This window comes from Toxoplasma gondii, chromosome IV, assembly GCF_000006565.2.
Source record: "Toxoplasma gondii ME49 chromosome IV, whole genome shotgun sequence".
Taxonomy (NCBI): domain Eukaryota; phylum Apicomplexa; class Conoidasida; order Eucoccidiorida; family Sarcocystidae; genus Toxoplasma; species Toxoplasma gondii.
This window is the reverse complement of record NC_031471.1, coordinates 2,136,356-2,160,483: the sequence shown is the minus strand read 5'-3', so window position 1 is coordinate 2,160,483 and position 24,128 is coordinate 2,136,356. Positions and strand designations below refer to the sequence as shown.

Genomic DNA, 24,128 nt, shown 5'->3' with positions numbered 1-24,128 from the left:
ACACTGGCGTACGGAAAGCACAGCTGCTGTTTTTACTGCAAACTCGGGCTCTACAGGATACAATCCGACAACTGGCTGGATTGGCTACGAAAACGCTGTACGCAATAAACCAACAAGGAAACGTTTCAAGAAGCACAGCTGTGTATAACCCAGTTCCTTTACGACCATCCTGCCATGGCGAGCGGCTTGCTTCCAGCTCGCAGGTTTCAGCTTCACCCTCTGCGTGCTGAGAAAGTCGAGTCACAGGAGAGGGGTGTGACTGGAGAACGGTGACTGGGTTTTGATGTGCTATCGAACGAGCGACCCTCATCGGAAGCACGCACCAACAATCGTCTGCAATCCGTATGAAACTCGCGGGTGTCCGGCACAAAATCAATAATTAGTAGTAGTGGTAGCTGTTGTCCGTGGCCCCGCATCACCTTTCCAAATGCCAAAATACTAATGACAGTAGACGGTGGAGTGCCTATCAATTGGACACCGTCGCTGTTCAGGCGGCACATCGCAAACGCTTCGGCTCGGAGTGAGACTACCAGAATAACGCGTCACCTGCTGGTATGAGCAGTTTTAACCGCTTGAAACTCAGTGCATGGAAGTTCCGCTCTCGACAGCGAAGGAGATGCCTCTGCCCACAAGCTAGTACTTGTTCCACTCAGTGATGTGAAGATAGCAGCGGACGACTTTTTTTGACATGTGAAGCTCGGACCGTGACTCCGCTGGTTCAGTTGTTCTCAAACTACTCGACCAAATGGGATTTTTGACCAGGGAATTTATTGTTTGCTAACCTCGACAGTGGTATCAGCAGTATCTAGTGCTGATGTACAAGCGATGCTCTTTTCCTCACACTATCTGCTCTTAATTTACTGTTCCGTGTATTAGGGAGTGAACGCCTGGCATGACTACACAGCGTTAAGAAAGCGAATAGTGGCATGCAAGGCTCTAAATTTCCATTTTGCGTTACTCGAATCTGTTGAACAGGGACATTAGAGATCTGTCTCAGTAGTCCAGCCCGTAGTGTCTATTCCTCAGCAAAAAAGGGTACCGATAGACATTGTGACATGGTCGCAGAGATCTTCTAGAGCAGGGTAGACGTGTTCTTTAGAGCTAGGCCGTTCAGACAACGGATTGCCGTATTTTGCTGTTGGGGTTACCGGCGAAATTCCAGCCTTGCCTCCCCGTCATCCCCCCTAGCTGCAAATTGGATGATGCATTAGAGTTGTCAATGGGCTGGTCTCACATCTGTGATGTCGGCTGCATACGGCGAAACTGCTTCCGCTACCTAATAAAAGAGCATTAGGCGCAGCCACGTGAACGACACATCAGCCCGGAAAAACAATTTTGAAAACGGTCCTGTCGTATGTTTTAAGCAGTCACAACGCCATGTGTAACACCGCCTCGAAGCTCTAGGCTGCACCGAACGCATGCCACGGTTGGCGGTCCAGTTGTTCAGCATAAAAAAAGCACAAACTAAAGTGCGGCAACGTCACCCTAAAAGTGGATACGCGGGCGTATACTTCCCCCTCCCACCGGCATCCAGGAGCGATGTCCAACGTGCGTTCCCTACCTTAACCAAGCGACCTAAAAGGCACAAGGCCGTTGGATCTGCTGCAGTGCACTTAAACGCACCGTCCAACTGCCAGGTAAGCATGCGACGTGCTACACCGTGCACACTGTAGCGTTAGTCCCTATAACTCATCGATGTTAACGGGAATCCCGTAATTTCTATCATGGACAGCGATGTCAAACGGTCTCTGGCGTTCGTTCCTATTGTGAATTACGCAGCGGCACCTTCGTTTGAATTTGTGACTGGGATTACAGGCCAGTGGCTTGAAACCTCTTTTACAGTAAATGAATGTGTAGAAAATGAAGATGTTACTCCATCTTCATGCATCGTATTGATGGAACTGAGAGTGTCTTCTGTACCGCGTCCTTCCACTCTATAGTCTGATATGGATGCCACTAATTCATGAACAGCATTTGCAGGCTCCTACTGACTCGCCTACTAATCAACGAGCGAGGTAATACAGCGCCAAGCGCGTAGACTAGGCTTTCTATGGCTTCACGTGTACAACGACCGCCCTTTCACAGCGCGCTCCGCGAATGCCGCAGTAGGGTGAACATACGCTATGCTGTCCACACAGTTATGCGTGGGCGGAACTAGGGAAGAGTCTGGTAGCAGACACGCAGACAGTCGAGGGGACGGCAAGTAAGCAACAGATATCGAAGATACCGGTTCCAGCTACATCAGGTATCCGATCGGCACACAGTCGCTCCTTACTCCCCCGTCAGGAGCGAGATCCGCAGCAACACTTTCAGGAAGCAGGAATACACGCATCTGTGTGGTGGAGCACTACAATAATCCCCGAAGGGATAACTCCCCCGGCTTTACTTGCCGCCCTTCTTTGCTGTAGCTGCCTTCGCCTTGACGACCTTCACTTCAGCGGGCTTGGGGGCCGCAGCCGCCTGTGCCTTCTTCTTTGCGACAACATCAGCACGCTTCTTCCTGAGCTCATGCTTGTAAGCAGAAAGTACATCCTTGTAAGCCTTGGCCTCTTCACGGCTCTTAATGACACTTCGGCGCTGTTTAGCCAAGTACGCCCTCTTGCGCTGCACGCGCGTCTTCGTAATCAGGCGCTGAATCTTGGGTGCCTTTGTCTTCTTCTTTCCCTCAATTTGTCGACGAACGACATACTTCCTCACATCTTGATCCTTGGACAAGTTGAACAACTTGCGAATGTTGTTTGCGCGCTTCGGTCCCAATCGCCGAGGGCGCTCCGCATCGGTCAGACCTGGGATCGTCTCGGGTCCCTTCTTGACTAGAACAAGGTTCAGGACAGCAAGATCAGGGCCAACGATGGAACCCCTCACGCTCTTGCGCTTCTTCTCACCGGTCCTCCGCTGCCTGTAGCACTTCATCCCTTTGCGGAACAGGAGGCGAACACGATGGTTCACCAAGACGCCCTGCATCATGGGAAATCCTTGTTTGTCGTTGCCGCCAGAAATGCGGAAGATGTAGCCTTTGAACTCATCACCGATGCTGTCACCTGCAACCTCAGCACCCATTCGCTTTTCGAAAAATGGCAACAACTTCTTCTCGTCGTCGACCTCGACGGTCTTCTGCATCCCCGCCTGGGGATTTGCGAGATTGAGCTTCATCTTGGAGAAACTGGTAAGGAAGTCGGCAGGTCCAAAGAGAAAAACGATGACGGCGATTAGGGTGCAGCCTGCTACACAACACCACACGCAAACGTCAACCTGCCATTTACTGACATAAAAGCGAAGAGACACCAGGATGCAGCATTGGGGGGGGGGGGAGGCCCTTACAAAAACTGAAGCACTGATTTGGAAGCGAGCTACCCTGGGAAGACTGGAACTGTTTTGCGCCTAGTGGCCCCAGTTCACACTGCCACACAACCAAAAGATGACAAAAACCTTTAGTCCCCGGTACGTAAAAACTTCGGCACCAGCCCTGACAATTATCTTTAGAACATCGCCTGTTTTACCGCAGACGTCGCAATAGGAGACGGCATGGAACAACCGCAGATGGCCAATGGAGTTGCCACTAGAGATAGTGCCACAGTTACGGCATTCCCCCCCTTTGCGGAGAGACCGCAGTATTGGGTTTTATATTCAGTAATGCGGCGTCTACGCCTGCCTGTCTTTTCTTATAGAATAACAAGAAAATGTATCACGATGTAAAGTGGCACCAGAGGAAACCGAGTCCATAGGGCTGAACCCAAATTGTCGCTTGGGGTATCGACTGCAGAGGGCGGGCGCGTGAAAAGAAAAATATGCGGCGGCAAGGGAATATCGCTCCGCAGCCCTTTCCCGTGGGAGAGAATCAACTCCAGCAGGATATATATCGACAAGAAAAACGCGAATTCGACGAATCCCGCACCGTACTGGCCACGACCATCCTTTTTCCCATCCCTCCTTCGTCATGGCTGAACTACCGACACGCTCTCGCTGTTACATTTTTACACCAGGCCGAAGAAAAGAGAGGGACCACGTCTTTTTTCTTCACTTACAAAGGCCAGAGACGGGTTGAGGAAGAAACGAATCACGGGCCTAACACTTTCGCTCCATCATTTTCTCTGATGTTCGTCTTGGATTTCCCCAGGAATTCCCATTCGACCGCCCATGCGGGCCACGTCGCCTCTTCAACCGTTCACGGATCTTCCTAGTATCTTCCCGCTTCAGTCGCTAAGCGTCCCTGGAAAGCCCACACCTGGTGCGCTGGTGGGGAGGGCGACCTAGACAACTGTGTTCTGCCCCACGCTTAGCCACCTGGGCGACTGCGCAAAGCGCAGAACAATCGATCACCTGGCGCATTGCTGCATGCAGTGACTTTCTTCTGACACGGATTCGCAGTGCCAACCAGAAAACGCATCTCGCGGTTGATCTTTCCTGAGGTCACCAGTTTGAGCGGCGTGGCTCCGCGCATACCGTAGGAGAGGGAGTTTTCAGAAAAAAAATGCCCATTCAAAGGCTGTTGGCATGCCGCTTTGCAGGTAGTCGTACTTTGTGCGAGGAACCGGGCAAGCGTTTCTCCCAATTTACTTCGCTTCCATACGGTCGACGCTTGCGTGGGAGGATAAAGTCCTGCGAAACTGCAGTAGTAAAAGTGCTCGGGCGATGGTGTTACATGCGGCTCCCCACTCGTAGGAACATATTCGTTGACTGGGCCACCTCAGAGGCTTTATTACGTGGATATGGCTTGAGCTCCTAGTTATATTACACCGCAGGTCTAATAGTATAGTTTCTCAACGGGGACATGGGTGGTTGATTCGCTTGACCTTTCAACAGGAATTCTTTGCCGTGTACCAAAGGGAGGGGACGTCGACTCCGACACGAGTGATAACGATCTGGGAATTCTGTTGGGAGGTAACACGCAAAGGGTCAGGAGCTACATAGACATGTTATTATCGACGACAGTGGGAAAACAGTTTCCCTCAATCGCTTGTACTGCGGTAATGGCACCCGCGCGTTTCCAAGGTCGACGGATCTGTCATGACCAAGAACAGTGCGGTGGACAGTGTAGAAGACACACTTTCAGAGGCGGAGAACGCGCTACGCGCCCTCAACAATGTTTGGTGTTCACAGCAAAGGTGGGAGACAGCAAGCACAGGCAAGGCTACTTCGAGGTCTGCTCGAGCTTCGACCGATTTCATATATCATCACTCAGTCACCTGATCCCCCGCTGTGGTTCTGTAGCGGATACGCAATCTTCTCAGTAATTTCTTTGAGGTCGCACCGCTCTCGCGCCAAGAGGATGAAGTCTCGTGGGGGTGAGGAAACGTGCCAGAAACGCCTGTAAGCGACGGTACAGCTTCCTCCGTCCGTCCGTGAGTGGATTTGAAATTCATTCAGCTCAAAAGATTCCACACAGCGTGTCAAGCGCCTTTATGTGGACGTAACAGAAGTCGGAAGAAGTTACGTGTGTGGCTGGACGTGGGGAGCTGATACATATTCTGCAATTTCATATGCACGACACTCTGCCTTCGACATACACGTGGACGATGCCACACGGCTGCCCTTCTTTCCACCGCAGAGCTGTCACCTGCACTGAGAGAATGGTTTACGAGAAGTCACCAACCACTAGGGAATACGCGCCTCAGTAGCGTTGCGCATGCTGCGACTCTCCCCAAAAAGTAGATTTACAGTCTCTCTGATGTGGCGAAAGCGCAAGGACATAGTAACGGTGGACAGGTAACGTAGGGCGGACACACAATTTCAGGTATAAGGCACAGAAGCCAAGTTGACGGGGGCTTGCCTGTATTGGCAGACCACGCGGTCTGAAACGAGTATCACGTTTGAGTCAGAAGGTTCGCTTGAGGTGAAGGGAACACGAAACGTGCATTGCGGAGTAATTTGAAGAAGTATCAACGATTCGTAAGCTCTTGACATCCCGTCCGCACGGATTATTGCATCTCGACACAGGAGTCACCATGAAAACCACGTGGTCTCAACACTGGACACGAAAACAATAAGTGCACAAGATCATAAACGCTTCAAGGAAGGCGTATGCGATAAACACACAGCCCATCGCCATCCAGTTGCTCCACCGCTACACAATGCGACAGCGGGACTCGCTACTTTTCAGTGTCTTCCACGTCCTCATTACCGCCCCAGGGCTTCACGCACGATCGTGTCCATTTGCCGTTGCGTTTCAGCCGATGAGCACCAGATATACTTGTGCACAGGATCCCCGTCGGCGGCTGGTTTATCAAGCTGCTGGAACCTGTCGGACTGTAGGGACTGGTTTCGTGCTTTCCGGCTTCGAATGGCAAGAAGAATTCCGACTCGGCGTTTCTGGTCAGGACTCCGTGGCTTGGTACTAAACCGATGGACGGAAACGAGGAGGTACAGTGGAAGAATCATTATTAGTTGCGTCTGGTCACTGCTGGAGGTCGCAGGAGGCAACCGGAACTGCAACAAATGGGTGTCCGTGGTGACCACCAAGTTGTGGAAAGGAATGTCATACAGAAAAGACAGGAACGGGATCGTCGACCTGCGCAACAACGACAAACAGCGGAGACCAGACTGGCGGTGGGGGCAGAGTTGGGTTCAGTACGCGGCAGTGCCATTTCCGGAGTTTTGCGCCCTTGTTTATATAAATGACAAATGTAGTACACATCTTCAGTAGCCCCCTGGATGGAGTTCCTCAGCTTCGGATATTCACCGTGCTCATCACTGCTTCAAGCATACAGAGGACTCCACGGGTTCAGTACACCCCGCGACAACCCACGTCCACATCAGAATAAACTGTTATTGCGGTACAGTTAGTCTGAACACTGTATCATCCATGAAACTGTCACTCGGCTTGACAGTGCTGTCGTTGGCTAGTAGAGGGACCACATCCACTCCCTAGAAGTACATTGTTAGTGAGGTATCGTTTGGCGACCCTGGCTCGAAAGGCGCGGCTTCAACGAATGCTGCTGCAACGTGGCTACTGTCGACATACGTGTCGCCAGTACATGCGCTTCCCTTTGCCATACGTAACCGCTACATTCCCCCCCATCGCCACTTTCGTCGGCAGCTACAACCCGTCAGCTGGGCCACGCGTGCTCAGTACGGGATACTTCCGATGTCTGAAACAGCACACTAAGTCAACCCCTTACGGAAGAAAATATGCCCGTTTGCTGGAACGTTGTGACCATGTAAACAGCATACATTCATATATACATATATGCAGGTGTCCTTTGACGACGTACCAGCAGACACCGTCAACATCATTTAGACATTCCTTCACCCTTGCTGCCTCCTCATCGTATGGGACTAGGAGTCTTTCCTGCCCTAGAAGTAGACGAGGAAGGCGCCGCCTTGTTCGCCTAGCAGGATCAACTTGGGAGAGCTCCTACGTCACAGCAAGACAAATCCTCAAATGACATCGAAGTAGATTCACAGTTGCTACAATTTGCCTGGCGCCTTAATGGAGGATTTCTAAGGCTTGAAGATTCGAAAAGAAAAGCCGCACCGACTGCCAAAACATCGCCCCGCATCCTCCGCTCTTTGTTCGTCTGGGATTCAGCCTCATAAGGAGACGAAAGTCTCGATTGTAATTCCGGTTGATCCGCCGTATTCCTGAGCACAGGCGAAACGCTGTCATCTGTACCGCCGCCTTACAAAAGCAATCACACCTAGAGAACTTTTTCACACCAGCTGCGAAAATCTGGACCCTCACGTGTGTTGCTACGCGATCCGCGATGTGAAGCTGAACACTCAGACGTATCAGGATTGTTCATAAAAGTTGTAAACGGAGATAGTGACGCACTAGGATGAGAAAAGGAACATGACAACAACGAGAATACATAATTACCTCTAAATTCCTTCCTCGTCATACTACAGAGAAACTGGGATCGTCCACGCGTCTGGTGAGTTACCTTTATGCCTTCTGCTGTCTTCTGCGCGAAATCTAGAACACCTGTCAATGGTTTGACGACCAATCCAAGAAGACCTTTGCCTGCGCCTTTGAGTAGACCTTCTACTCCCTCTTCAGTGGCGCCTTTCATAGGCTCCTCAATGAGCCCTAGGAACCATGGACATAACCGAAACTCGTGGTACATTTCACTTGGGAAATGGATACTTCCCCTGATGCCCGCGGGGATGAGGTCGCCTCGCGAAGGGCCACACTTGACATCACGCATATCAACGCACAACCCCCCTAATGTTCACGAATAGACGCATCGTAACGCACATTCTTCTGGAGCGCCACATCGTCTCAACAACCGAGCGTTCTGGACATCCCATAGAGAATCAGAGTCCACGAGACACTGACGCCCTTTGGACGAGAGAGGCTGTGAAAGCGTTCGTGAAAAACTAATCACGTCCACCGAGAGCAGTTGCACATTCTGTCTGCCTGCTTCGACGAAGAGCGGCAGCAACTGCCAGCCCCGGTACCTACCGCAGGCAAACAGGTGCGCGTGAGAGGAGACTGCGGACCAATGTTGACGAAGGATTCACCAGTCCCCTTGTCTTCCCGGAGAACTTGATTCTGGAATGCAGCTGGTATCGTCACTACGCCCAGTGCACACTGCAAAATGTCTCCGAAATCTAAGTGAATTCGATTTTGGACGCGTTTCAAAGCGTCAAATCAGGAAGTGGCGCGCAGCAGGAACAGCAGAGTCATGATGCGTATTCACGTTGTATGCACCTACCTGTAATCCCTCCCAGAACCGCCTTGCCGAAAGCTTCTGCACCAAAGGTTATCCCCTCCTGGACGTCTCGAGGACGCTGGCGTCGCTGTTGCTGCTGGCGACGGTTGACGTAGGCGTCGTCCAGAGTGAGAGCACCTGAAAGAGTGACCAACCAGAATCGACTGTTCGAAGCAGCTTTGCGAGCACCATTGTTAAAGGTAGACTACCATACAAACCATGTTGTCTCCACCTTTGAGTATATCGCGAGAGCAACCAGTTGCGTGATCAGTAGGAATCACTGATCCTTACTGCTAAACTCTCAGGTATAGGACAAGTGAGAAACGTCAGTGCCTACGAAAACTCCACTTGAACATTACACAACAAACAACGCACTCTGAAGGATGCCATGTCTCCAACTATGTACTTTGGCAAACGATGACAGTTGCAGGACAGCAGCCGAAGCAAAACAGAAGTCCTAAATGTTTAGAGCATCCTGGGACTTAGCTGCGGACACACAGTTACCTGGGCGTGACGCACTGCCACCTTTAAAAGCGATGGGCGATAGGTTTATATTATGAAAGCAATGCAGACCGCACACACTACGCAGAGATATTCATATCCACGTGGTATATGTGTGCCCAGACTAAACACTGATAATTGAATGGCTTTGTAAGCTTACCAAGAGAGTCGGATGCCACACCAGCCATGCGCGACAAGCCACCAAAGAAGCCGTAACCTGCAACAGAGGCACACGAGTAACAAAACCCCTGCTGTCGATCAGGGACACAGTCACGCAGTTCTTCCCATCCATGCGTTGTGGCTGCACGGTCAGCAAAGCAACTCCCGAAACACGCTGCTGCTAATCTCACGAGAACTGAATCGGCTCTGCGTTCTATTTCTCACAACTTCGTCTTCCCTCGCACCAACACGGCGTCCGTTTCCCCCCTTCATCTCTTGACCGTACCTGTGTGCCTGATAAAACTCGTCGCTCCCTTGTATACCCCTTCCAGGACATCGTCGCCTCTTTCAGCGGCGTGAATTGGATGCAGCGCCAGATCGCGAACGCCTTCGCGCATGTGAGCGAGTGACCGAGCCGGGTTCCCCAGTATGTCAATGGACGCGACAAAGTGAGACAGCTGCCAGAGCAACTGCTGACGATAGGCCTGGGAGAGCCGCTTGATCAACTCCCCTAACGGGATGCAGACTTGACCTTGTTCAGTCGGTTCCAGAAGAGCCACATCGCGGTCTGGTGAGGCGGACGTCGGCGTTCGGGTCGGCAAGACGACAGCGTTGAAACCAAGAGAGGCTTCTTCTATCGACGAAAGAGAGAGAAGAGCTCGGATGAACCAGTGACGATGAGATAAAGATGAGAGAGGATTGACGTCCGTGCGGAAGGAAAATGAAGCGAGAATCTGCTCGATAACTAAACGGTTGATACAGAAACGCCGTACTGGACTTTGCTGCAGAGCTGAAGACACCGGCGGAAGGCGGGGCAGAAGAACTAGACCTGTGACTGGAGACTCAGACAGAACATGAAGAGAAGAGGCGGTTCTTTCGTCCGCTGACTCCCTCTCTTCTCGGCCTGCCGCTCCTACCAAAGCCCTTCCGACAACGTCTCCAGAAATACGACGCGAGAAGCTGTGGCCGAGAAAGGTATCGCCCCGCGTCGATGCACAACCTACGTACGGTCGCCACCCGCAGGCAGCCTCTGGGGAAAAACGAGCAGCGATCGGACCTACGAAACTACTCGCTACACTGGTTCCTTTACTGCTGCCAGTATCACCACCACCAGCTTTGCTTGCTTCCTCCCGAAGGTCCGTCCCGGAGAAATGGGTTCCACGTGTCGGAGTGCCGCTGTACCGACGCTGTGGAGAGCCCGAGTCCCCAACCACTGTACCGTCTGAACTCATGCCCCTGTTTCCGTCCCCTGAAGACCCGCGATCTGCGAGTTGCTGACTCGGTTGACTTCCTGAAAACAGGCTGTCTCCATCGGCATGGAAATCTGCGTTTTCTTTCACGACTCCAGCACCGCCCAGAGAGGCACCGGTCGGCGCATCAGTTCTAGATTCAGGACCCCCAGCGCTCTGGAGACTATCCGAAGTAGACGCGGTGAAAGGCAATGTGGCAGCGCGCTGCAGGGAACGCAAGGCCTTCTGGCAAGCTTCGACGAAATCAAGGTCGAGACGAACGGAGAGCGGTACAATGGACAGAGTGAAGTTGTCTACGTAGAAAACGTCTTCACCTCCACTCCGGGCCCTATGGCTAAGCGGCAGGCGTCGTTTGAGAAGAAGCTCGCAAATGGGCTTGGAAACTGAGTAGATTGCACTCCCTGCCACTGGACTGACCCCGCGCCACAGATCTGTTCGGCCTGAGGCGACGCTGAGAGGGGCCGCGGCCTCCGCCAGAGGGGGATCAACCGGTCTCAACGCCCTCTGGAGGAGAACCGGATACAACGCATGGGTGCGCATGTTGTCTACCTGAAGATCCTGCACAGCCGCCGCAACAACCTGGTGATTGTCGCTTGCAGCGAAGAGGAAAGAAAAGTAGTCGACGGAGAAGAGCATCAGCTCGTCAGGAGCTCTCACGATCTGACGCGTGAGTGGATTCTTCTGCATCGTGTTGGCGACGACAGATATTACCAACTGCGGAACGCACACGCGAAGTTCAACAAGAGGCGGATCCGGTGTAGGAGGCAGCGGCAACGGAGGTGGAGGCAGCTGCAAGAGAAGCGCTGTTTCCTCTGCGACTTGCTGTGCCTGCAGACGCACGAACGTATCTGAAGAAGAGGAGCTACTGGACACACATGAGCTTCGACGGCTCGGAGCTCGGGAAACTCCCAGCTCGTGCCCAGCCGGCGGTCCGCCGCCCTTCGTCTCCGCATCCTGGTGACGGGACTGACTTGCAGCTGAAGAACGATTCGGGGCTCCCCCTTGTTCCTGCTGCGCTTCTCGCAGTGACTGAACACGTTGGCGACCCCCAGCCGAGAGCTGCTGACCACAGACAAAACCAGCGCTTTGTAGTCTGCGTTGAGAATCGGCCTCGGATGACGGCGTCTGCCCATGCTGTTGAAGAATCATCTGGCGCTCTTCATCCTCGCCGCAGAGATAGAACATGTAAGGGAGTTGTTGGGTTGCCGGCTTCTGTCGATCGTCACGACTTTTCATTCGAGGTGTCTTTTCGGTTTCGAGATTCCCTGTCGGCTCGCTCTGATTCTCCGTGGTATCTTCCGCACTCCACAGGCTCGGTATGACTCCCCTTCGGCCTGCCGACGTGCCAGCGCGCGACTGGCCGGCTGAAAGAGCCTGCGACGCACTCGCTTGAAACGCGTGGAAAAACGGAGACATGAAGACGGGAATGTTCACGTACCCTCCGCGATCTACACCACACCACCCCACGATTCTGTCGCTTGCGCCTTCGGGATCAAATACGTTTCCACTTTGTTGCCGCTCCATTTCGCGTTCCGGGCCGCGGCGCTCAAACGCTTGTCCAGTCAGACCTCCGACTCCAGTGGATGACGTCCAACCGTCTTTCTCGGTTGCGGTGAACCCGATATATCCGGCGGAAGATCTTAGGCCGGTTTGGAAGGAAGAGGCAGAAACATCTGTGTCAATGCTCTGCCCCAAATCGCCGGTCTGTCTCTCAGTTCGAGCGGCGCGCAACCCGCGCCACGCTGAAGCGCTGGCTTGCTCCTCATCTGAAGACTCGTCACTAAAGCGCGTATTGCTGCGGCCCCAGAAGCCTCCGTCGACGTTGGGATTCTGCAACACGCCAAAAAGCCCTCGAGTATACGCTTCTCTTGCACGCTGCTGCAGCCTCAGGAGACGCACTTCTCTGGACAAAAGTGAATGACATGGCGTCGAACCCAGTTTTGCGACAGGCGTCTGAAGTTCCGTTCGTGCTAGGCGTGTCGAAAGATACGAGGGGACGTACAAGAAACGATGAATCAGCGCATCCGGAGAATCGCTGTCTACACGCACAATTCCTCGGCCTCCCTCGTCGACGCCGTCCGTGCGGGAGCCGCCATCCCCCAGAGCAGCTTTGGTTGCCAAATCGAAGACAGGCGCCGTGCACCCATCAGCCGGGCAATGACTGGATCGAAGAGCATCGAACCGCTTCGAGGAAGCTAGACCGGCACCTGCCGCGCCTGCCCTTGATGACAGAAGAGGCACTATTTCGGCTCCTCGGCCGTGCTCCTCAGTACTGCGGGGTCGTTCTTCTGTCCAAGCATAAGGGGAAACGTAAGAAAGACGACCAGCAGTGACGTCGTATTCCCCTGCATCTCCACCTCCGTGTTCAGTTTCATCACCATGAGGGGTAGGAGTCGCCGTTTGAACATTGGATGCGCGACGGGAAGTATCTGGTGTCGGCGCAGGAGGAGAGACACTCGAAGTTGCCCAGGAGAACCAGTTTTGCCCAAACGCATCTGCCGCAACTTGGGAAAGGCCTGAAGCAGCTGCAGCAGCCACCGCAAGCGCTGCCTGCTGTGGACTTGTTTCTTGTGTTACAAGAGACACATCAGTCGCTGCCTGTTGACATGGGGGATGCGGCGGCGTTTTTTTAGGAGACGCACCACTGGGGCGACAGCTCCCGCCTGCGGATACAACTGCGGCAGACGCGCCCACAGTAGCAGACGGGGCGACCCTGCTAGGGTCCACTGAGGCGCCGCGAGGATCCGAATGAGACGACAACGTAGCGGTTGACGACGGTGGAGAAGGCAAGGGCAGGTACTGAGACAGGACGATGACCGCTGCCAGGCTTTCCTTGAGCACGTCGAAGACAATCCAATCCGAGGGCGGGAGGGACGGAACTCGCAGGAGCTGGCGGTGCGGACTTGAGCTGCACACTGGGACGCAAAGAAGGAATGGCGGGATGCATGCGGTGCGGGAGAACGCGCCTGGAAAAAGAGACGCATGAGGCGACTGACTGCTCGCTCCTGTGTCCCCGTCCACTCCGGGCATTCCGCGAACCATTATAGCGGACTCTGAAACGCCTCCTTCGACCACATATGGCGAGTGAGCGAGGAGGGCAGCGGGGAGTCCCGCTATTTCTACAGCGCGGTTTCGGCGACAGTCATCCCACGCCATTAGAGCTTCCTCGTCCGGGTTGACTAGGACAGGAAGCGGACCGAAAAAGTATGGAGAAGCAGAGGCTGCTGCACACGCACACCATCTCTGACCTCTCCAATACAGTTCTTGGTGCTGTACTTCCTCAGGAACCATGTCTGAGCCTTGCGAGGCTTGTCCTCGGAGCTCGCTCCCTTGCGCTTCCCCAGAAGCAGCAGCGGGATATGCTGTATTTCGTTTCCAAGCTTCTCCAGTGATTTGTCCTTCTGGGGGGACCTTCTCACCTCCATATCGCTGTCCTATTCCGTACGAGAGAAGAAATTCGATTAGCCCGGTGATGCGTTCTTGCCCGACATTCTTCGACACATAAGCCTTTTGACTACCATGGCCGATACGTGGCCACAACTCTGTACGGTCCAGTCCACTGTCCGCCGTTGCTGCAGAGCTGGGCGCAGCGCCTCTCGTCGCGTCGCCGGACTGAGCGTCCCTTTGTCGTTCGTTGCTCTTGACTCCTCGAGCCGGGAAGGAACTAAATTTCAACTCGACCCCCTCGTCGTCCACTCCGTCGTCAGGGTCGTTAACACTGCCAGACACATCCTCGGCGTAGGCAGCATCCGCAGCGTCTCGAGCGGCGTTTGCCGCCGCAGCGGCCGCCACGACTGGATTTGCATGCATGCACTGACGCAACAACAACGGCCAGCGGGAATGATTACGGACAGTTATATTGCCAGCCTGACCCCAGCCTTCGTCGCGGATCACAACCGTCTTGCCCCCAGCTGGCCCGTCGCGCACCTCCAGACGAAGCATGCTGCTGCGAACGCTCACCAGCTTCTTGTTGGCGCTTTTCGTTCCTCTCTCGCAAGAAATACCGACATTTGAATCGTTCCGCGATGCTGCAGGTGAGTCGAATAAAGACCCCACAGGGCCACTTGCAGCAGCCGTCTTAACACCCCTGTCTAGTTTCGTCTTTGGCTTGCTGACAAGCGATTCTTTTGCGTGTTCACAAGCATCCCGCACAGTTCGAATCGCTACAGAACGGGTTCGACATTCCCCGGCTTTACCCGTCACTCGGTGGTGGTGACAAAGTCTTGTGATTCGGGGAACAGGGCGCAAAAGGATGTCAGCACGCATAAGCCTCCGTACATCCGCAACTCGCTGAAAGAACGCAACGGCGAACGCCTCTTCTGTTTGACATTGGCCCTCTTCAGCATGACCGGTAGGGGAGGCAACAGGGGTCAACGCCGACTCTGGATGAGGCTTCGATGCGCCGTTCAATCCGGAACTTGACAGGGGCAACGAAGATGGTGACGCGACCTTGATCCCGTGACTATCTCCCTGATATGAACAGCCGCAGGAAAGGGAAGTTTCTGCAAGCAGGTGGCGCTGGGGAACCGGAGGAACTCGAACAGTCCAGTCTTGAGATTTCGTGCCCAGGGGACAGCAACCAGACCATCGAGCCCACCACTGATCGCCGGTGGAATGCGATACCCCGCAGGGCTCGCCAGCGACTGAGGTAGACATCCGTCTTTCCCCTTCTACAGCGTCCTTTCTGCTGGTTGTTGCTTCTGACCGAGGCGACGGAGAAGAGCCACGATGCGCAGAAGACATCGTAGGTAAAGGCAAAGTACCGGTTCTGGAACCGCGGTCACAAGACGTGACGCGATCGCACAAGAGCGACCCATCGCGCTCAAGGGCCCGGGAGACTTGAATAAACTTTGCTCCTCGAGCACTGGCCCAGAAGAACGGTTTTTGATCCTTCGGCTCGATTTGAATTGCGCCATCCGCCATCATGTGGGCTGTCTCCTCTATGTCCACTAAGTCTCGTAACACCCAAGCACTCCCACGAGCGTCTGGCCTTCTTGACGCCTGGGTCGTTTTCCCGTCACACGATTCGTCAGATCCCCCGTTCGCTTCCCGGGCTGCCTCACGCACTTCCTCGTCCGGCCGAGAATGTTCGGGGTCGCGGACACTGGCCCATCCGTGCTCTGCAAGCAACGGGATCGAGACGCGAGTGAGACATCGACAACGGCGACTGCTCCCTTTTGTGCGGCAAACTAGGCAACGCGACTGGCGAATGGAGATGGGGTAAAACGTCGCATTGATGACAAGGTAGAACGGCATCACCAGGAGAAGCTGCACCGGCCGAAGAAGCGGAAGAGGCGCGTTACACACACGGACAGCCACGTCGAGGGCAGGTCGACGTGGGGGCGGCAGCGGAGACGCCGCGGACGTAGGAGGAAGGACTGGGAGACAGCAGTCGGGGGGGATAGGTTGGCGAACACTCAAGAAGGGAGAAGTCCCCACACTGGGTACGTGAATGAAAAAGGAATCCGCTTTATAGTCTAAGGCATACACACCGGCAATCCTGTCTCCTTCTTCGTCCACACAGAGTTCGGAGCCTTCACCGGCGACTCTCCGAAGCAGTTGTTCCAGTTTCGTGGCTCTGTCTGTCCCGCGCCTTTTCTCCGACTCCCACCCGGCACTTGCTTTTCGGTCTCCCTCCAAAGTCTTGGACGACGCCTCACGATCTGCTAGATTGCCAGCTGCGACAGCGGCCGCCGCCACCGCGGCAGCATTGACAGCTGCGCTGGAGACAGCTGCTGCAGCAGCGGCCCAAGTGCTTTCATCTTCAACTAGAGACCCATCAGTGACATAGTAGTATTCTGCGTCCCGGTAACTGTTGCACTGTAGATCGTTTGTTATCTCTCGCGTTAGCGGTCGTTCGGACAATCCCGAAGCGGACCACACCGACGAGCTCTGCTGTTTGTCTCCCGCATTTACAGACTTGCGAATTTGAGAGCTGCTCCGCTGGTCAGACGCGATGTCCTCCACGGTGTGCGAGGCATGCCTCGCTGCATGCGCTTCAGCTAGAGCGACACTGTGGGCGCGCATGAAGGCTGCGGCACCCTTCAGGAACGAGACAAGCCACATTGGCGTGTGAAGAAGAAGAGAAGGAGGCGCTCCAGGAGTGGTAGAATGCTGAAAGAACAGGAGGAGACGCAGCGGGTGTCGACTTCCGCCAGGGTCTCGGCAAATCAGCTCCGCGACGGCTTCTGCGCCATTTTCCATTGGACCCTTCGATCCACTCGCAAAATCGTCGTCATCTGTGTCGCTTCCCGCGTCCCGGTCCGCCCCAATGGCCGCGGCAGCCTGCGCAGACAACAGGAGCGATGTCGGAATCGGGTGAATCTGCAAAGGTGCAGAGCGAAACGAAGCATGCTGCCGTCCCGCCTTGCCCTCCTCGACAGTTACCTCGAGGCGGATGACGCCCGCGAGAGGAAGTTTATGGAGGTGAACTTGTTGACTCAGACGCAGGCGGGACTCGAACGCTACGCAACATATCCCTGATGACACGTCTCCCTTCTGAGAGTCCTCGATCTTCCCGGCACCTATGGGGTGGAGCGACTCCAGGCGACAGTTGACTCGAAACGGCAGCGTCGACGCAATGGAGACTGGTGGATGAAAGGCGAGCTTCAGCTGCATGCACCCAATATCCTCGTAGACCACGTCCTCGCACTGGCATACGACACACACGTTGAAGCCCCCGCACTCGGGTCCCAGACGCCCACCATCTCCTCTCACTGGCCGTCCATCTGCCGACGGCCCTCCTGGAGTCGGGCATCCGTTGTTGTCCTTTTCACAGCAGCAGGAGCACCGAAGGAGATCGAGGACGGGGGCGCGACGCCGGCGAGCTGGCGCGTCCACAGAAGGCCTCGATGAAGCCGTGAGGCCTGAGTCACCGACAGGTGAAGAAGAGGCGGTCGACTGCAAGACCGGGAGCTGATCCCTTGACCGAGAGGGGCTACCCAGAAGCTGCCACAGCCGGTAGAGCAGCAGACACCGCGACCACGTGAAAACGTGAGAGGGCGAGAGCGGACGCACACACAGCCGCCCTGTCTGGCAGACATTCACGGGGATAGCAGCTGATCCTCCTGGAGGGATGACGATGAGTCGCGACCCCGGCTGCCTCTCTGTATCATAGGTGTCTTCGTCGGTACTTCGCGCAGACCTGTCGCTGGCCCTGGAGGGAAGCTCCCGCTCAGCAGCCTCGTTTTTGCTCTCACGGGAACCATGCGTACCCAACATTGAGTTCAAGCCGCTGTCCTTTCCTCCAGGTCCTGAACAGAGGGCGTCTCCGCCAGCAGCAACGACCTCTTCAGAAGGCAAGACGAGTACTTCGACAGGCACGAAGCATTTGTTGTAAAGAAGCACCTGGGACTGAACGATCAACCGCTTTCTGCCTGCCTCCGCGACGACTCGACAAACGAGGAAGGAGTTGTCCCGTGACAGACCTAGAGGCGAGGCCAGAGGAAACGAAGAGGGCGCCGCATACGCTGGCTGTACTGGGGTTTCCGAGCGCTTTGGCGGCGCGTCCTGCACAATACAAGGACCATCTCCGGTGTACGGCGAAGGCGGAAACCGGTCTCCATCATTCGGGGGAGTTCCACGGTACACGCCCGGTGGACTGTCGAGTGTAGATCGGCTCACATCCGAAGTCGATGGGGAGAAGCTGCGACCTGCTGTCGCCGAATGGGCGTGCAAATCTGCGCCTGAGGAAGGCGCCATAACGACGGGGTGTCTGAAAGCCAAAGGCTGTGCATACACACCAACACGATCGATGGGCACTGGACGCCTCGCCTCCCAAACTGCAGCGTCCAGGGTGGCTCCGGAGCTTGTCGGGGTGACCCTTCGTTTCCCTGAGGTCCCAGGGACTCCCAGTGCACGATCTCTTTCGTTGTCCCCCCGGCCGCAGGAGGTCAGCTCCAGCCTCACACGGTAGCTCGCGGCTCTTCCCACTTCGACATGGAGTTGCTGAAGCGCTCGCTCTTGCGCGGGATCGACAGTGACTCTCGCCCACTTCCTTCCGCGAGGCTCCACACGCCGGTTCTGTCCAGCCTCTCTGCCGCTTCGAAGGGATTCTTCTCTCACACACTCGCCTTCCTTGTCTGTGTTTTGTTCACTCCCCTGGTCGCTGATGACATACGGAGTGTCGTCGCCCCCTCCACCGGCGACCGCTTGTTTGGAGGCACGTTCTGGAGGCAGCAAACAGTTCCGACGCTGAAGCCTGTCAGCATGCGTGACGGATGGTGGGACCCGCGAACCGCAAGACGGATCTGAGGGGTCCTTTCCCCTTCGGTAGGGAGATGACTTGTGGACCGGGAGAGAGGCATCTGCGGCTGTTGCGTCTCGAGAAGCCACAGGACCGGCTTCCACAGGCAGAAGCACGTCGACATGAAGAAGCATCCCCGTCTCGTTTTTGACGACGTAGGGAATGAACAGTTGTCGGCGCGGATCTGCTGGAGAAGGAGCGACACTGCCTAAAGCGCCGCTGCCAGTCCCCGCAGCCCCGGGTCCCACTGGGTCGGAGACCGACGAGGAGCGAGGACCTGACGAGAATGTGAGGTTGCCGGAAGGTGGATATTGAAGTGAGCCGGTGGGCAGAGAACCCGTGGACATTTGGGGATATTCTTCAAGCTGATGGGCGTCCTCTTGTTGATGGGCCTGTCCGTCACTCTCCTCTGCCGGCACAGGATCCCCGCTGGCCTCTGCGTTCTCGTCACCTCCCCGGGAGAACTCCCCGGAACTGCTTGTTGACATATCAGACTCTTTCGTCTTCTCCCGTTTGGCCTCGCTGTTCCTTTGGAGAAGGTCCGGATCTTCCTCTGTGCCAGTTGACGAGGAAGGAAAAGCAGATTTCACCGACATCCGTTGCTCACTCGAGGGCATGGCATCTGTAGGCAATGATTCGGCCCTCTCGCCCTCGAGGGCAGGCGACAGAACGCAGGGGAGCGGGACAAAAGCCAATTGTGGATTCGCCTCAGAGTTGCGCTCAGTTTGCGTCGACTCGAAGGAGGCCGAATTCTCCCCACTGTTGGCTCCGCCTCCTGAGTGTTCGTCTCGATTTTCCTCCTCGTCGCCTGATGGTTCCTTCACTTCGTCCCGTGCCTCTGCGCACAGATCGGTCGACGGAGACGCGCAACAAGCGGTGACGCCGGAGAAACCCTGTTGGAAAGCTGTGCTTCGCTCTGTCGTCTGCATGATGTCTGGAGTGTTGGAAGGCCGCTCGTCAGTGGACTGGCCAGGAGCCTCACAGGCGTTGCACACATGTTTCTTGGCCCCTCGAGTCCCAGTTGGGTCCTTTATCTTGGCAGCTGTAGCGGAGCCAGAGGATCGCTGGAAAGGGAGCGCGTGACGGAGAAAGTCGCTGCGCCACTGTGTGAGAGCGGAGAGAAGAGTGCGCAGAAGAACGTGGGACACATTGATTTCTATCGGCGACGTGCAGGGCGACGACAGAAAGATACCTCTGTACCGTCGTTCTGGGGGCGGAGAGGACTCAATCTCTTCTGAACCAGATTCCGTTGAAAAGGAAGACAAAGACGACACGTCTGACATCTCAGAAGAGTTCCCCTCGACGTTTGGGGGCGAGGAAATCGAACCGATGTCCTCGCGTGCAACCGATGCGGAGACACTGCATGGATCTGCTGCATGAGGTGGCAGTGAGAGCCCAGAAAGACGCGGCGAGAATAAAGAGAGCACAGAGTCGCTGTCCGTTCGCCCCAGAGACGAAACATCGCTATCGCCACTCAGTGAATCCGTCAAGACCTCGTGACTCGTCTCTGAGGCCTCCCAGTTCTCTTCTCCCCACTTGGTCTCGCGGACATCAGGTGCCTCGTCACCGGACCAGTCGTAGCTGAAAGTGGGTCGCCGGGTCAACATGGGCGCGGGAGTCTTCGCTGCTCTTTCGCTTTGCAAGTCCCTTTGCAGTGCCTCGGAAGAAGCACGCAAGAGTTTGTGTCTCTCCCGTCTTGCGCCTGAAAACACCCTGCCACCGGAGGCCGTATTATCGAAACGCGGTCCATCACTTTCAGACCCCCGTCTACTCACTTTCGTTTTAAGAGGCGGGGAACGGCGGCCGAACGCTCTGCTTCGTCGTCGCCCTCCCACGGCCTCAGTGGTCACCGCTTCCCCACCTCCGTTCCACCGACGTCTGGCAGTTTCCTCTCTCTCCCCATCTCGATGAAAGGTTTCTTGTAACACACTTCGCTTGGCTTCTTCCTCCAAAACAAGGCGTCTCAGCGGGGCTTTGCCGGGATAGAGGCATGCGAACACTTCATAGGGGAGATCGCGGCTGACCGCGGTGAGAGCAAAGTTTTCAATGACTGGCTCGAAGGCGACCGCGACAGGATTGAAACACCAGAGAAGCAAGGAGAAGTCAACGCAACTCACCCCGCAAGTGACTAGCTTCTGCCCACAAGAGAGGGCATCTTGGTCGTGCATTCTGGGTCGAACACCACGACACTCCAAAGTCTCAGGAGCGTTCGTCTCACACCCATCGACCTCGGCTGTTGCTCCAGATGCCCAGAGCGACGGCTGTTGGAACCCAGAACCAGCGTTCCACATAGCTCTGGAGGAATCGAAGAGCGACAGATCGAAAAATTCCTGTGTGGTGGGGCCCCGGTGACATGTCGCTTCCTTGTCACCTTCGGCCCGGCCCAGGCCTGGACCCAACTGCGTCACGGAGTCCTCGGGAGGCTCTTGCCGGAAACGTGAAAAGAAGAAACTCGCACGACCGAGGCGGTCGCTGGACTCCCCGCCTCGAGTGCACAGATCAGCAGCCTCCGCCGCAGCCGCCGCTGTCCACAGCAGAGCCCAGGAGCGCACTGAGTAATCACGGTGGCGAAGCGATGCAGAGGGGACGAAGAGTTGTAACACGGGTGCATGCAGAGAGCCAAAGCAATCATTCAGAAGCGTGAGACGGAGGGCGGCGATATGCACCTCAATTTCACGCTGGCCTTCTGCTTCGTGTTTCCCCCGTTTCTCGACCTCTTCCGTCTTCTTCATCCCTTCTTCTGTTCTCTGCACGCCTGGAGCTGCCGACGCGCGACTCGCGGGCGGAGTCACTGGAAAGCCTTCCGGCTCGTCAGAGGAAGCGCCAGTTGGGGAATTCAACGAACGCCCACGTGGCGCTGCTTCTGGCCCGTGTGACTGCTGCTGCGTTTCGAGCTGAGTACGTTGCCGGTGAACGCAGTTGGCAACTAGGAGGAGATCTTGATAAGAAATCTCAACCGAGCAAGGATACACGCGAATGTGGACGCGCTGGAATTCGACACAGCATCCGCAGCTTTCACGCTGAGACCGCTGAGCGCGTCCCCACACGTAGGACGGCGGCCTCTTTGTGAAAAAACTCAGCTTCCTCTGATCGAGAATATGACGCTCGTTGCCCATCGACTTGGTCCTACGTGCTCCTGGCTCTGTTCCGGGGCCTTCTCTGACCTCGTCGGATGCGTCTCCTTCGCTCGGAGTCACGAGACAGCATGAGCTGCTGGCGGACCGGACGCACTCCGCGGAGCGACAGCCTTCTCGTTTGTGCACGAGGAAGTCCATGTGCATGCCAGCTGCGAGAATGCGAAGACCTGCGCCGTGGGCGCCTCGGCGACTGCTGGTGAGGGGCTCGGAATTGCCTAGTGAGGTGGGCATCTGGTACGGTCTAGGACCAGGCAAGAAACCCGCTGTGGCCCGTGCCTCGCTCTCGCTGTGTTTGCTAGAAGATAAGTGGGTGGCGTCAAACTCTTGTGAACGAGAGGCTCTGGCAGAAGCGCGGGCAGGAACATGCCCGCCACATGGCGTTGTCTCCTCACCCTTTCGACTTCGTTCTTCTCTCTCCATGAGAGGGTTCTGCATTCGATCTCGCCCCGTCTCTGGCCCACCACGGGCTTCCTGATCCTCCAGAACCACCAGTGTGTCTGCTCGGCGACAGCAAAAAATAGTGGCGTCCCGGATCCTCACCAGAGTGAAGCCTTCCGCCTGTTCGTCGGTCGGTGCATAAACGGTGTCCTGCCTTCTTTCTGAGGTCCCAGCGGCTTTTGAGAATTCCAGAGGCCTCTCGAGGCCGACCTGCTCTGCAGCTTCCGTCGCGGCTGCTTCCGCCCTCTCCAGAATATGGAGCACGGAGGACGAGCGCGTAAGAAGGCCTGTGCGGCGGCGCGACGACAACTTTGAGGAAAAAGCATTGTCGCCCTGACGGTCCCCACCTTCTGCCCTGCTTCCGACCCGGTGTGTGAGAACTCTTGATCCATGACTGCGACTCTCAGGGGCAAATTCAGAACTCGGATTCCTTTCTTCGGGGTCCCCGCCCAGAGCAGCGGGGCCTGAAAGAGATGGCGGCGGAGCAGCTCCTCCCTTCTTACGCAAGGTCACAGATCCCTGCATAGCGACGAGAGCACTGCGGGAATCCTGGCAGTTCCCCGGCAAAATTACAGAGGCATTTGTGAGCTCCAAATTCACCTCAGCTCTCTTCACGACTTTCACTGGCATCGGCGGTGCCCCCGGCTCTTGATGGCCTTCTACAGTCGCAGATTCTCGTCTGCTGGACGAGGCACACCGACTCGAGTGTTTCATGGACTGCAACTTGCCCGGCTGCGTGGCTGGAGCTGGAAAGAAGAAGAAGTCGAATGTTTGCATGAACAGAGGTAAATGGATGACACACCGAGGATGCGCGACACTGACGGAAATACTTTGCTGATTCTCAGTATACGACATGGGACCTTTTCTACAGACATCGGAGAAGCTCGTCTTGCTGCCAAAGTTTCGAAGCGGCCGGAGAGTGGCATTTGCGCTGTGGTAGGTCACCGTCAACTCAGGACGACGCTCGCCATGGCCTCCGCACTCGAACGCACGCGACGGCAGAGACTCCGTCGCTAGCTGTCTCTCGCTTTTTTCTGCCTCGGCGTCTCGTCTCCGTGTGGGAGCGAGGGCGGGAGAATCTCCAGACGGACGAGGTGGAAAGAGAAGCGCCTCGGGGAGTCCGTTGAACTGAACGATTCCCGCAGGCTGTACGAGTTCGACGTGGTCAAGAGGTGCTCCTGGATCGCCTCCAAAGGGTATGTCGCACCGGGTCCCCTCGCTTCCCTGTTTTTGTCCCGTGGAAAACCATATTTCTGAATCGCCATTGAAATTGCTGAATGCCTCCTCTGCACCGCTCGAGTCCCGGTCCAAAACCCACGCAGAAGTCGTCTCGCCCGCGGGAGACCCGCTGTCTCCGTTCGGATCTCCACTTCCGTTGGGCGCACCGGCTTGCTTAGCGAGACGGCCGGCAGGCGACCGCGAGCGTGGCAACGGCTTGTGCGCAAGATCCATCCAGTTGTGGCGAGTGTCGGAGAGAATGACGTTGAAGGGAAGAGCCGCCGCAGGGTTGAACAGACGAACGGTGTCCAGACGCACAGCAATCAATGTCGCCCCTAGGTGTTCCAGATTGAGAGCTGAAGAGCGCAGTGAGAGCCAGATCTCTTCAGAAGACGGCTGCGGCACCGTCGGTCCAGAAATGTCCTGAGAACCTTGCGGAGCCCCTGACACCAAGGGACTGAAGGGCGGCAGCGCCACGGTTATCATCTCGACCTAAGTGGGAGACACAGAATGCACAAGCTAGAAGTGT

At 55.7% G+C, this 24,128-nt stretch overlaps 2 protein-coding genes across 2 annotated transcripts in view; both read right to left on the bottom strand.

Annotated features, from left to right (window-relative positions):
- Positions 1 to 1,184: 1,184 nt before the first annotated feature.
- Positions 1,185 to 4,167, bottom strand: RPS6 (ribosomal protein RPS6). Its single transcript, XM_018779512.1, has 2 exons — positions 4,026 to 4,167; positions 1,185 to 3,224 (listed from the first exon to the last, which is right to left on the bottom strand). The coding sequence occupies exon 2, from the start codon at positions 3,151 to 3,153 to the stop codon at positions 2,383 to 2,385; it is 771 nt and encodes a 256-aa protein (XP_018637953.1). The 5' UTR covers positions 3,154 to 3,224; positions 4,026 to 4,167; the 3' UTR covers positions 1,185 to 2,382.
- A 1,810-nt stretch (positions 4,168 to 5,977) lies between these two features.
- Positions 5,978 to 24,128, bottom strand: part of TGME49_210700 (hypothetical protein) — a gene marked incomplete at its 5' end in the record, with an annotated part of 33,002 nt that continues 14,851 nt past the window's right edge. The window contains 6 exons of the mRNA XM_018779513.1: positions 5,978 to 6,508; positions 7,212 to 7,354; positions 7,881 to 8,026; positions 8,655 to 8,789; positions 9,313 to 9,369; positions 9,598 to 24,091. Coding sequence (XP_018637954.1) covers positions 6,118 to 6,508; positions 7,212 to 7,354; positions 7,881 to 8,026; positions 8,655 to 8,789; positions 9,313 to 9,369; positions 9,598 to 24,091 — 15,366 coding nt within the window. The 3' untranslated portion in view covers positions 5,978 to 6,117. The remainder of the gene's footprint in view (positions 6,509 to 7,211; positions 7,355 to 7,880; positions 8,027 to 8,654; positions 8,790 to 9,312; positions 9,370 to 9,597; positions 24,092 to 24,128) is intronic.